Here is a 14,054-nt window from a genome sequence, read left to right as displayed (position 1 = left end):
AGTGACTCTGTCAGAGAGGCCTGTGATATCAGAGTGTATGGAGGCTATCTCCGCTTTCGTGGAGTTGACGATACGTTCTGTTTGTTCTTCTAGGTCCTGTTTGGTAGGGAGACCACGGAGGTATTTCCAGATGTCCTCCAGGCTGCAAAGAGCAGACGGACCTGATTTGAAAGAAGCAGGCGTAGAGGGCGCGGTGTCCGCCATATTGGTGGATTCTGTGGCCGGGCCTAAGGCTTGGAAATAGCGTGTTACCGGTCTCTGGTTCGGGGTTGGAGGGCACCTGTCGGTTGCTGAGGCCTTCTTATCACCCTTCATACCCTTCTAAATGTCGCCAGGTTCGGTATTCTATCTAGTATGAGCTGTTGAGTGCATGCAGGGTCGGGAGCTCGGTGCACTCACGTCTTCACTCCTCCATGGTTGGCTCCGCCCCCCCGATTCCGCTTTTTAATCGGTTTTTACCTCCAATTCCGATTTTTAATCTTTACTGCATGCTGCATTTTTTGATCCGTTTTTCTGTTGAACGTATTCAGGGAAAATCGGAATTGAAAATCGGAATCGGAAACGGAATCAGAAAACGGATTTGCAGTGTGCAGGGAGCCTTATGCTGGGAATACACGGTTCGTTTTTGCCTTCGTTTAAACCTTCGATTCGTTCGGTAAACGAATCGAGTGTTGAAAACGTATGTGAAAGTAGTCATAATCTCATTATAGTTTCGATTAATAGACCCCAAAAACGAACGACTAGTGATCGAACATGTTTGATATTATCTCTCTTTATCCATCTAATCGAGCCATTGGTAGGCTTGATGGCTGTTCAGATCGATTATATATTCGTTTATGCTAGTCCGTCCCTGTAAAAAGGGATTTTCGTTTCGTTTCTTTGCAGCCTTCGATCATTGGAAAAACGAAACCATCAGAATCGAAAAAAAAAAACGAAACCGTGGGTGGTGATATTAACCGTATGACCGATTATTTCGGGATCGAAAAGGACAAAAGGCACAATCGAAACGAAGGTTTAAACGAAGGCAAAAACGAACCGTGTATTCCCAGCATTAGAGTGACTTGCCCAAACTTCTTCACCTGTGACAGGATATGAGGATTATGTCCATAAAAAACTACAGATCGCAATCAAACAGTAAAAGGTTACCTAAATCCTATCTACTACATTCCAACCCATATTGGCAGGAGATGGACAACAGGGCATTTCCATTGGCAATTAAATGATGCAGTGAATGAAGTCTATTGTACTGAATTTCACTTTAACACAAGACCTAATTCAAGGATGGGACAACACACTCTTTAGCAGTGCACATGATAAAGCACTAGCTCACTGTTCAGAAAAAGAATTCCCCTCCAGGTTAGCTACAGGCATACCAACAAACTTTACAGAATATCCTTACCAGGCTCTGTTTTGAAGATACTGAGCTGGAACATACCTGTGCCTGTAAAAACGTTCACAGTCAACTGCAGAGTTCTCCAACCCTTTCCTCAAGGCCCACCAACAGTACATGTTTTGCAGAAACCCACAAACATGCAGAGGTGAGGTAATTAGTGTCTCAGCAGAGCTGATTAACTACCTTTGTGGATTTCTAGAAAACATGCAGTGTTGGTGGGCCTTGAGGACAGGGTTGGGGGAACACTGAACTAGGGGAAGTGATCTCTGCAACTCTGCCTTCAGACACTGCTCCCATTCAATCTAATGCAGACTGGCGCAGTGACTTAAAGGATACCCGAAGCGACATAATGAGATAGACATGTGTATGTACAGTGCCTAGCACACATAACTATGCTGTATTCCTTTTTTTCTTTCTCTGCCTGAAAGAGTTAAATATCAGGTATGTAAGTGGCTGACTCAGTCCTGACAGGAAGTGACTACAGTGTGACCCTCACTGATAAGAAATTCCAACTATAAAACACTTTCCTAGCAGAAAATGGCTTCTGATAGCAAGAAAGAGAAAAAAGGGGAATTTCTTATCAGTAGCCACTTACATACCTGATATTTAACTCTTCCAGGCAGAGAAAGAAAAAAAAAGGAACACAGCATAGTTATTTGTGTGCTAGACACTGTACATACCCATGTCTATTTCATCATGTCACATGTCACTTCGGGTATCCTTTAAAGACGAACTGTCAGCCATGGTATCTCAGAAATAAAACACATATATAAGCAGATAAATACTTTCTCTACTTACATAACGTGAATTGCACTGTCCACATTTTGATTTTAGTGATTTTTCTACAGTAAAAAAAAAGAGAAAATCCTTCTTAGCATTTCCCATTTTAGGTGTGGCTATTTTGAAGCCAATTGTGAAGTAATTTCCTCCCTTACTCTCCTGTGCCTGATTGTCCGCCCTCCACTCTAGAAAGTGCATTGTCTCAGCATGAGAAATATTGGCCAATCAGTGAGGAACAGTGGTGTGGGAGGAGTATACAGGAGGGAAAGAGGCCAATCAGGCTACATTAATTCTGAGGGGGACGTATAGAAGCAAAAAAGGACAACCCAGCATGCCCTGCAACTTCCTTTTTGTGTACCAAATAGGAGTCAGGTTTACTGGGGAATGTTCATTTAGCAACAAGTAATAGTGATTTTAATTTTTGGATTGCCTGGTTAGCATCCTTAGTACTTGTTTACCAGATAAAAATAAAGAATTGATTTTTGATTTTATGCCTGACAGTTACACTTTAAAGGGAACCTGAACTGAGTAAAATTATTTAAAATAAATACATGAGGTAACTTCAAATGAACATTACATAGTTACCTTGCCAGCAGTTCCTCTCAGAAGCTCACCATTTTCGTCTGGCAATGATCCCATTTCGTCTTACATTTTGTCAGAACTGAAATATATCAATTGCTGTCAGCTATATATCAGTTGCTGTCATTTATAGCTGAGAGGACAACTGATATGCCAGGTATTGTCCATGTTTCCCTATGGCTCAAGTGGGCAATGTTACAGTTTAACAGTATGCTGACCAGAAAGCTGTTATAGGGCAATGGCCATTTTCAAAATAGAGGACGGAGAATTCCATTGATCACAGTGGACAAACAGGATGCAGGAGAGGAGAAAGAGATTGAGGAGTAGACTTCACAGGAGGTAAGGATGACGGGTGTATGTTTATATTGACTTTTAATTTTCAGTTCAGGTTTTCTTTAAATCTGTAACCTGAACAGGAGATCACAGCTGTCAGTGACAGAACAGAGCATCAAGGGTTCTGCCAGCCTGAAGACTGCCACAGAGGGGGTGAGGATACTATCTTCCCAGCCGGCATTTGAATTTTGCAAAGAGATCTGAGTATTTTCAACTTTAGTAAAAAAAAAGTTAAAGGTGTGAGCATAAGCCTATGCATATACAATAGATCTAGCCCCAGGAAGTGGCATAAGGAATATACGTGCAGCCAGGGCTGTGAATTTTTGGGTCAGGAAAAAATGCACCGACTGTAGGGAGGGAAAGTGGGACATTAACAGACGGGTAGAAAGTGCCACAGCAATGTCTTTGAATGGAACTAAAAGTTGCCGGTAAAGGAGAAACAGAAGCTGGGGCATCGTCAGATCTCCTCGGGGGACTAATCCAAGGGACCATTTGGGATTGATTTAGCATAATTATTTTTAGTTATACCTATTCTGTAAAATGTAATCACATGATCAGTTCAAGTGTTAAAAACAGGAACACTCCTTCACCCTTGACCTTTCAGCAGCTTTTGACACAGTGGACCATCCCCTACTCCTCCAGTCCATGGGCATTCATGACCCCGCCCTGGCTCTCATCCTACCTCTCCTTCACGATCTCCTTCAATGAGTCCTCATCCATCCCCCAACCACCTCTTGGTGGGAGTCCCCCAAGACTCGGTCCTTGGCCCCCCTACTGTTCTCCTTATACACATCCTCCATTGGCAAGGTTATCTCCTTCTTGGGTTTTACGGTAGCTATCATCTGTATGCAGATGACACCCAGATCTACCTCCACACCCCTGACCTATCCACCACTACCATGGACAAGGTCTCCTCCTGCCTATCAGCTAGGCCTGAACGATAAGGTCTCCTCCTGCCTATCAGCCAGACCTGAACGATTTTAGGAAAAGATTGAATTGCACAATTTCTGTCAGAATTTTGATTCAATACACGATAGGTGGATAGGGTATAGCAGCATGCAGATAGATGCTGCTATCCCCTGATTAAGGCTGAGAGCCGAAATCCGGATCGGGCTTTTTATTATATGCAAATAAACCAAGTAGTTGTCAGTAAGTACATAGTACACGTGCAGTTTGACAACTATAGGCGCAGTCTGCATTATTGCGGTGTCCCTTTCTCTGCCCCCATATCCAGGAAGTTCGCCGACAGAGCCTGAAGCGCAGTTGGTCTGAGGTCACTGCCGGCTACCGTGGAGGAAGACGGATGCGGCACTTTGATTTTGCATGCGGTTTGCAGCCGCTGACACCAGAGATCCTAGCAACACAGGCAGAGCGGAACTGGACCATAACTTAGGAGGTGACATTCTAACTTTGTACACTGGATGCAGGTACAGTCATTTACATTTTCACCGCAATCGTGGATTATTCCTGGTTAAGTGGGACTTGTGGAATAAAATATTTTAAAGCGCCGGGTTCTCCAGTTTGTTACCACTGACTTCCACAATAGGGCTTGAGGACTGGCCCTGAGTTTTAACCCAGGCGCTTCTTTGTCCATTGGTGCGCCACTGCTTTGTTTTTTATAGTCACTGTTAACCACACTACCATTCGGCCTACCTCTCAAGCCTGCTTTCTGGATGTCACCCTGGACTCCGCATACTCCTCCACCCCCCCCACATCCAAAACCTCACTGCAACTTCCACCTCTGTAACATCTACAAGATCCGCCCTTTCCTGACTTCTGTCACCACCAAACTCCTCATCCATGTATGACCCGAATTGCCCCATTGCAGTCCGTCATGAAAGCGGCAGCCAGAATTATCCACTCCTCCCATCGCTTCACCTCGGCTGCTCATCTTTGTGAATCCCTCCACTGGCTTCCTATCCAGTCCAGAACCAGATTCAAGATACTGTGTCTGGCCTACAAATCTGTCCACTAAACCGCCCAACCTACATTTATGATCTTACTCAGAGGTACACACCTCACTCCGCTCCTCCAATGAACTTCGCATTACTGCCCCCCGCATCACCCAATCCCATGCACGCCTCCAGGACTTCTCAAGAGCTGCTCCAACACTATGGAACTCCCTACCTCCCCCCATCAGGGTATCCCCATCCTTCGACATCTTTAAGAAGGCCCTCAAAACTCACCTTTTCACTCTGGCCTAGCCCCCCCCCTGGTGCTCTCAACCCGAAGCTGAACTTTAGTCCCCTACCTTTCGTGTCGCTACCTCTCCCTCGAGATAGTAAGGCAGGGTCCTCCTCCTTATGTCTCCTACCTGTTTGTGCACCTCCATTACCGTACACCCATCCTATGGATCTGAGTGAACTCGACTTGCCTAATCTCCATGCTCCCATCCAGTGACTGACTAAGCAGTACCCAGTACTCATATTAAGCTGCGTGATCTGGTTTGCATGTATTCCTGTGTTGTCGTATTGCTGTATGTCACACCTAAATATTGTCTGTAACCTTAAAGAGACTCCGTAACAAAAATTGCATCCTGTTTTTTATCATCCTACAAGTTCCAAAAGCTATTCTAATGTGTTCTGGCTTACTGCAGCACTTTATACTATCACTGTCTCTGTAATAAATCAATGTATCTTTCCCCTGTCAGACTTGTCAGCCTGTGTCTGGAAGGCTGCCAAGTTCTTCAGTGTTGTGGTTCTGCTATGAACTCCCCCTTCCAGGCACCGTTCTGCACACTGCCTGTGTATTATTTAGATTAGAGCAGCTTCTCTCTTCTCTCTTATCTTTTACAAGCTGGATAAATCGTCCTCTGAGCTGGCTGGGCTTTCACATACTGAAGAATTACAAACAAGGGCAAAGCTGTTTGCAGGAAGAAAAGAGCAGCCTGAAACTTCAGTGCATGGGGGAAAGAAACACACAAATGATCTCTTGAGATTCAAAAGGAAGGGTGTATACAGCCTGCTTATGTATGGATGTATTTTCTATGTGTGGACATACTGTACATCAACCTACTTCCTGTTTTGGTGGCCATTTTGTTTGTTTACAAACAAACTTTTTAAAACTGTTTTTAACCACTTTTAATGCGGCGGGGAGCGGCGAAATTGTGACAGAGGGTAATAGGAGATGTCCCCTAACGCACTGGTATGTTTACTTTTGAGCGATTTTAACAATACAGATTCTCTTTAACTAAATGTCCAGTGCTGCTTAATATATTGGTGCTTTATAAATACAATAAATAAATTCACCCGCATCCCATTAGAATGCAGGAAGTTTGCAAAGCATTGCAATGAGAACCCTACTACTGTGAAAGAATATCTGTAATGTGACGCCAAGCTCTGTTCAGGGTGGATAACAGCAGTCAGGCAATCACAACAGCAGAAGTGTGAGAATTTCAAACACTGGCGACCACAGCGGACAGTGTTGCCATTAGTGTTGTTGTTTAAATTTAGGTTATTGAAATTCGGAATCCAGAATTCGACTCACCACCACGCTTCAGCACCGAAACATGTGGACAGGGTCAGGGATCTTGTTTGCGCTTCATGCAAATCATGTGAAGCATAACAAAGTACCAAGTAAATGAACTCCCCCTGATCCTATTCACTTGTCTGGGTGCTGAAGTGGGGTGACTGGCGAATTTGGGTTTCTGAAATTCAATTAACCAAATTCAAAACACCAACCTTAGCTGCCATGATGGTGATAAAAGATATGCAACATTTTTGCAACTAAAAAAAATGATGGCTTGCTGCGCAGACAAAGCCATACTTGCGCAGGTGCAGTATAGCCGCGCTCGTGCACGAAGAGGAGCTTGGTCACGATCAGACTCAGACAAGCAGTTGTTCGATTTCTTTCATGGGTCCATGCATGGCAACGGTGGGGGCCAGGAGGACGTGAGAAGCCTCTGCAGGATACAGAGACTTCCATTCTCCTAGGTAATTATCTAGTTTTACCAATTGTTATGCCTCAGGTAAGTGTTTCACTTACCTGTGGTTTCTGCCAGCCCCTTGCAGCCTTCCTGTCCTGCGCCAGTCCTCCGCGATCCTCCGTTCTTCAGCCGCCAACTACTTTCAGTTCAGTCGGAGCGGCAACTGCCCCTGCGCGCCCCACATATCTCTCTTGCGTCGCTGCCCGCAATAGCGTCCTGCACTATTAGCGCAGGACTGTATTGCAGGCTGGAACACAAAGAAAGATACATGTGGCTCGGGGTACGCAGGCGCAGTTATCGCCGACTTACAAGTCGATAGTATGACCAAACCGAAAGTAGCTGGCAGCGGGAGAACAGAGGACAGAAGCCCCAGGTAAGCGAAACACTGTTTGTTTTTCAACCTTTCAGTTCCGCTTTAAAACTACTGCAAAAAGCTTTGTTTTGAAAATTGTGGAAAGGGGATAAAGCTAAAGCTGGCCATCCACCACGCAATCTTGACTGATCTTTCCACTTTAATGTAGTGCCTGGTACACAGTATGCAATTTCTGCAGACTATTGTGGGTGACTGTGATGTAGGAAAAAAATAAATTTATGATTCTTTTTACCAGAGTGTGCGGGTTGTCTTTTTGTGCCCCTGGAGTTGGGCGTGTGCCTGGACCTGCTGGTGTGTAGTGTACCTGTGGCTTGTGAGTTTCCCAGGGCCACATTGGTCAGGCATGCTTGCAGCCTGTTTCAGACTTTCTTATCCTCATCAGTGCATGGTGGATCTGGATGTGTGCCTGGCTTTCAGGGGCATTCAGGGATGATTAGCGTGTTCAGGAGTGATGCATAAAGGGAAGCCACAATTGCTCACTTAAATCTGAATTATGAAAATGCCTTCTGTTTTAAAGGTAACTGGGCACCTGGGTGCTCCTGGATTAAAAATATATCTAACAAAACTCGCCCTATGGGAGAGTCATACATGCTGTGTGTTTTGAGGGGGCAAGAAAGACTTTACTTACATATGTGGGGAAATGCTCTCTAGCCCATTGTCTATACTGCACCTCCCTCTTGCTACTTGTATGCCACAGAACTGTAGTTCAAATCAGGGCTGTAGAGCCGGAGTTGGAGTCGGGACAATTTTGGGCACCAGGAGTCGGAGTTGGAGTCGTGGATTTCATAAACTGAGGAGTCGGAGTCAGATGATTTTTGTACAAAATCCACAGCCCTGTGAAGTATTAGACTAAGGAGTCGGAGTCTGAGCCATTTTGGGTACCCGGAGTTGGAGTCGGAGTTTCATAAACAGAGGAGTCGGAGTTGGAGTCGGTAGATTTTTGTACCGACTCCACAGCCCTGGTTCAAATCAGCTGCAGTGATGTTTCTCATCCCTGACTGCATTAGAGATGAGGTCCATTAACCCTCTTGGCAGTAGGATGATTTCTGGATTTTAGGCTAATTTCACACCAGGACGTTGCGTTAGAGGGGGCATTAAGGTCGCATAACGTCCCCCTAACGGAACGCCTGGTGGTGCTGGGTCTGGACGTCAGAGTGAGCCGCGTTGTGCAGCTCACTCTGGCGTCAGTGATGCCGTGATGCGCACTCTTGCATGCGGCATCACGTGGTCCCGCCGGCCAATCGCCGCACAGAGCGGCTGCTCCAGGAAGTAAACACTGCACGTCACAACGTGCAGTGCATATTAATTAGCCATGTGCCTGGCCGCTCCTCCACAAGATTACTGAGCATGTGCAAGCAGTCTAACGCGGCTCAGCCGCGTCTAAAGTACTGCATGCAGTATGTTGTCTTGTGACGCAGCGTTACAATGTAACGCAACGTGGGCACTGTGAACAGCCCCATTGATTTTTCATACTGTGCGGTGGGCTGCGTTACAGGCTGCTCTAACGTGCGCCTGTAACGTCCCACTGTGAAACCAGCCTAAGTGTCTAAAAGTGTTGCTTTTTTTTTTCTTTGCTTTTAGACCCTAAGATCCTCGCAAAAATAATACCTCAGAGAGATTATCCAGCAGTCCTTGCACATAACTCACTTCCCCATGATCCAATGCTGCATTTCTTCCTCCTGTCCTCTGGTGGTGCTCTATCTCTAGAGTGAGATTGCCATCTGTCGTCATGGGACAGATGACATCTCATCTGACGTGGCGCCCTGGAGGACTGGAAGAAGACTGGCTGCGGGCGTCCTGATACCAGGGAAAATGAGATATAAATGTAGCTGCGCTCTCTGCAGATTCCCTGACCCAGGCTCGAGATTACTGCTCACAGCATCTTTTTTTTTTTTTTTTACCCTGAGCCTGGGTCAGGAATACTGGCAAGGAGGTTAATGTGACTACATCTCCCATGTAGTAACATCAATGGGGGTGGCACCTGTCCACCGCCTGTGCCAAGCACTAGTAAGTACCTGGCCAGTGGATAGGAACAGCTGACAGGCGGTGAATTCACCTCCTTCAGCTGTTCATGGAAAAAGAGGCCTTTCTTGGGTTATTGTCATTCTTTCTATGTATGGGAGGGATCTTTATAAACATATACCAGTATACATGACACAGTTCATCTCCTAGGGGGTTTACATATAATCGTACATGGAACAGTGTAGCTTTGAATGAATATTGATGTGACTGTATTTTGTTTGGGACACGCAATCAGTACACCATGCATTTGATTACTGTATAAGTGTTTTTTTTACAATATACATTTATAAATGATTTAGCTAGTGTTTTCCCATTGAAACCTCTTTCCTCTCCCTGATTTACATTTGGAAATTTATCAAAATATGTATCAAAGACAGAAACATATTTATTTCCATCATGTGCAGCATATTGAAATGTAGTTAATTAGGAACAACTTACTTTGAGTGATTATTTTGCTTGTAAATGTGCTGAAAGGTATTTAATCTTAATCAGGAGAAAAATAAGTCATTTATGAGAAGTTTTGTGCATTGACTCCAATATCAAGCATGCCTAGAAGCTGCTGACCCGATCGGATCAGCAGCCACTATGGAGGGGACCCCAGAAGAGTGTCTGCCAGCGGAGCTGCAGCGAGGGACACAGAGACTTCAAGGGGCTGTAGGAAGCCCCAAGTAAGTAGATTAGCATTAATTATTTTTGTCTCATGTATCCTTTAACTGCTTCCGGATGATGCCAGTTGAAATCTATGCCCTGTTTGGGACCTGTTATCCCTGCCAGGGCATAGAATTCAACTTCCCCACTGCATGCTCCTGCAGATTGTGCTTCTCTCCTGTCCCCAAAGCCCGCTCGACCTGCCGTCGCTATGATGGCAGAACTCTGTGAGCCGGTCAGGAGCCGATTTCATTGGCACCTGATCCCGTGATCACTGTGAGCCAATCTCATTGGCTCAAATTGACCACAGGGTCCATCATAGCAATGGCAGAGCGATTGGGTTTTATCGATAGCGAGCACCGTGAATGGCGACTCCCATGTGGCAAGGGGCCGGTAAGCCCTGTTTTTGGTACCAGAAGTCCCTGGTCTTTAAGGGGCCAGAGACTGCTGGTACACAAGTGGTTAAAGCAAATCTGAACGGAGAGGGATATGTGATCCCAAAGCCAGAAGGGTAGCACAGACACCTCGGAAAAGAGGCCGCCATAGGCCCCCATTATAAAAGCCACGATTTGTGGCAACACGACAATCTGGGCACCCAGAGGCACTCGATAAAGTAGCGGGCGCTGAGTCTTCCCGCTTTCCAAATTGTGGCTTTTCAAAGCAGGTGGCTGTACATAGCGGGTGGCTTTGTGGCCCGCCGGGGGGGGGGGGGGGGGGGATCTACTTTTTTTTAAATTTTCTCGCATTCCTGCTGGTGCAGGAACATTAACACATACATTTTTACGCGTAAAAATGTACGCAATGCAGCCCACCAACCCCAAGGTCGGCAAAAACAAAACTAGCTGACGGAGGGGGACCAGAACAGCAGTGAGTGACTACGAGGGCACAGGATGGCTGCATGGGGCTGGCAGAAGCCCCAGGTAAGTGAAGATAATAATCCAAACATTTGTATAGCACTTTTCTCCTGTCGGACTCAAAGCGCTCAAGAGCTGCAGCCACTGGGACGTGCTCAGGAGGCCACCCTGCAGTGTTAGGGAGTCTTGCCTTGAACTCCTTACTGAGTAGGTACTGACCCTAGCCAGGATTCGAACCCTGGTCTCCCATGTCAAAGGCAGTGCCCTTAACCAGTTCTCTATTCAGCCACTTAAGATGATATTTTTTTTTTTAGCCTGATAACTCCTTTAAAGAGAACCCGAGGTGGGATTTAATTATGCTAGTGGAGCACAGAGGCTGGTTGTGCACCAGCCTCTGTTGCCCCATGGTGTGCCTCCAAGACCCCCCTGCGCGCCGCTATACCCCCGCAGTGCTGGCGACACGCAGCGTGTCGCCAGCACAATGTTTACCTCTGCCTGTCTGTTAGCGCCGCTCCCCCGCCTCCTCCGTATCGGCACTACCCGCCCGCGTCACTTCCCTCCCGCTAAATTGAAAGGAAGTGACGCGGGCGGGTAGCGCCGATACGGATGAGGCGGGGGAGCAGTGCTAACAGACAGGCAGAGGTAAACATTGAGCTGGCGACACGCTGCGTGTCGCCAGCACTGCGGGGGGTATAGCGGCGCGCAGGGGGGTCTTGGAGGCACACCATGGGGCAACAGAGGCTGGTGTTAGTGTGCACAACCAGCCTCTGTGCCCCACTAGCATAATTAAATCCCACCTCGGTTTCTCTTTAAAGGTTCGCAATCGGTAGTGGGAGGCTTAAGGGTTACACATTGGTAGAGGGAATGTACTGTGTGAGAGTAGGGTTTAGATAAGTCGTAGTAAATTATCAGTAAACGTTACTGATATTTTACTATTGGAATTCAGTACTAGAATATCTGTGGCAATCCTCTGCGCCCTCTTTTCCAGATCTCTTGAAATCTATGGAAGCCAACATATTTATTTCCTTATAAACAATAAAAATTGCCTCCAACTCTTTAAATTTGCAGCTTGAACAAGCATGCAGATCAGATGTTTCTGACCGACGCCTACGACAGAACTGGCTCCTGGGAGACTTGGGCGCAGGATACAGCCAGTATATGGCTTATCCCGCTGCTGCACAAGTCCAGGCGGCGTTAATTACAATTCCCCCTCCAGGTCCACGTGGATAGTGGGGAATTACGTAATTTGGCTTCCAGCTATTGCTGGAGGCCGTATTATGTGTTTTAAAAGTAACTTCAGCTCCTTTTTCTGATGGTGCCAAAGTTACTCACTGTGCACCGCAATTCCTATTACGGTCTATGGTGGCGCTGGCTGCGCCCAAATCTCCTGCACTGTTATTACCGCGCTCGGACTGAACTAGCCACATGCTTGTTTTAGGTATGCGATTCAGACACTACTGCAGGTAAAGGGCTCAGCAGGTCTGCCAGGCAACTGGTAAAGGAAATAAATATGACAGACAAAAAGGCAGTGCACACACGGAGAAGTCAAAATTTGGCAGCGCGGGCAGACGGGGGTCAAAGTCAGGCAGCATGGTAAAGCGGCGGCCAAAGTCAGGAAGCGCGCAGGCGGGGGTCACGCTTAGGCAGCAAGGGCACGCAGGGGTCACGCTTAGGCAGCACGGGCACGCAGGGGGCACGCTTAGGCAGCACGGGCACGCGGGGGGCACGCTTAGGCAGCACGGGCACGCGGGGGGCACGCTTAGGCAGCACGGGCACGCTTAGGCAGCACGGGCTGGCAGGGAGTCAGGGTTGGACAGCCCAAACAGGTTATGGTCAAGATTAGGCATAGGGCAGCTGGGGGTCAAGGTTAAGCACCAGGCAGAATGAAAGGAATCCATCAAGAAGGGGTCAAAGTTAAGCAACACAGAAGTCAAGTTTAAGGTGGGGAGTTGGATTACACAGCAGGCAGAGGGGAAGTTAAGGTGAGGCATAAATCTATATAGGTAAAGTGCCAGGTGGAGTAGTTGGAAGTTAGGGTTAATAAACACGTAGGAAGGTGTTAAGGTTAGGCACCAAGCTGGGCAATCTGACAAAGCAGGCTACAGATTCTGTACAGAACGGAAGTAAAATGGCAGCTTGTACAGATTCCAGGACATACACATCATCCACTGATATACTGATAAACAACAAGGCTCTAGTGAAGGCAATCAACCAACTCCAGGAAGAGTTAACAAGCTGCTGCAGAACCTCTTGCGTAGCACAACACTGCCTGGCACACATCTGACAGCCTGATCTGCAAGAGCTTCTGCACTTTAACCTAGGAAGTATATCCAACGGGAGACTGACTACAATGATGTATTATTGCTCAGCAGGATTATCCCCCCTCTTCGAGCAGAGATCCCACAAGATAAACACATACACAGGGCCGAGGTCAGGGCTGATCTCTGTAGTGCATTGTTGGGGTGCAGAGCTGCATTAGGCCATTGGTTGGCAGTAGGGAGGTGCTGAATATCGGGGTGCGGTCGGGCAGATCTGGGGTTCGGTGCGGGCGGCGGCTGTCACTAACCTGACACCAGCATGTGTCCCCCGTTGTTGGAGAACTCGATGGCGTTGACGCAGCCGAAGTGGCCCAGCAGGTCCTTCTTGTAGAGGTTCCTGCAGGCCTGCAGCCTCCTCCTCTGAAAGTCCTCCTTCAGCAGGGGGTCTCCATGTAGGCCCCTCCGGGACAGGAAGCCCAGCGCCGACCTCATTCCGCAGCCCGTGTCCCTCTTCATGGTGGCAGCTGACGGGCCAGGCTGGCCTCTGGATCCGGGGTTCGTCATACGGACATGGCAGCAGCGCCGAGCTGTACACAGGCAACTTGCGGGGCCACTGCGAGCTCCGCCCCCTCCCTCAGCTGATCCTCCGCTTCCTCCCCCCTCCCTGTTGCTGTGACTGTCCCTCCAGTGTGACCACCATCACCTGGGCTGTCACTTCAGCGTGCTGCCTGCCTCATTCAGCCAGCGTTCGTCACATTCCTATAAAGTAGGAGTACATTATAGTCCAGGGACGTGTTTCTTCCACGTGGTAGCACAGCTGCTTGAGCAATAGCAATGCTCCCATGAACACCACTCATTAGTCACACTCAGGTTTTGTTTTTTTTTTTGG

General features: G+C 47.4%; 1 protein-coding gene across 1 annotated transcript in view; it reads right to left on the bottom strand.

Moving 5' to 3' along the window:
• DCAF5 (DDB1 and CUL4 associated factor 5) overlaps positions 1–13,820 on the bottom strand; it is an 87,226-nt gene extending 73,406 nt beyond the window's left edge. The window contains exon 1 of the mRNA XM_068253851.1: positions 13,474–13,820. Coding sequence (XP_068109952.1) covers positions 13,474–13,729 — 256 coding nt within the window. The 5' untranslated portion in view covers positions 13,730–13,820. The remainder of the gene's footprint in view (positions 1–13,473) is intronic.
• Positions 13,821–14,054: the final 234 nt, after the last annotated feature.

Source organism: Hyperolius riggenbachi, chromosome 9, assembly GCF_040937935.1.
Source record: "Hyperolius riggenbachi isolate aHypRig1 chromosome 9, aHypRig1.pri, whole genome shotgun sequence".
NCBI lineage: Eukaryota > Metazoa > Chordata > Amphibia > Anura > Hyperoliidae > Hyperolius > Hyperolius riggenbachi.
Note: the sequence above shows the minus strand (reverse complement) of the source record. Positions and strands in the feature narration are given on the sequence as shown.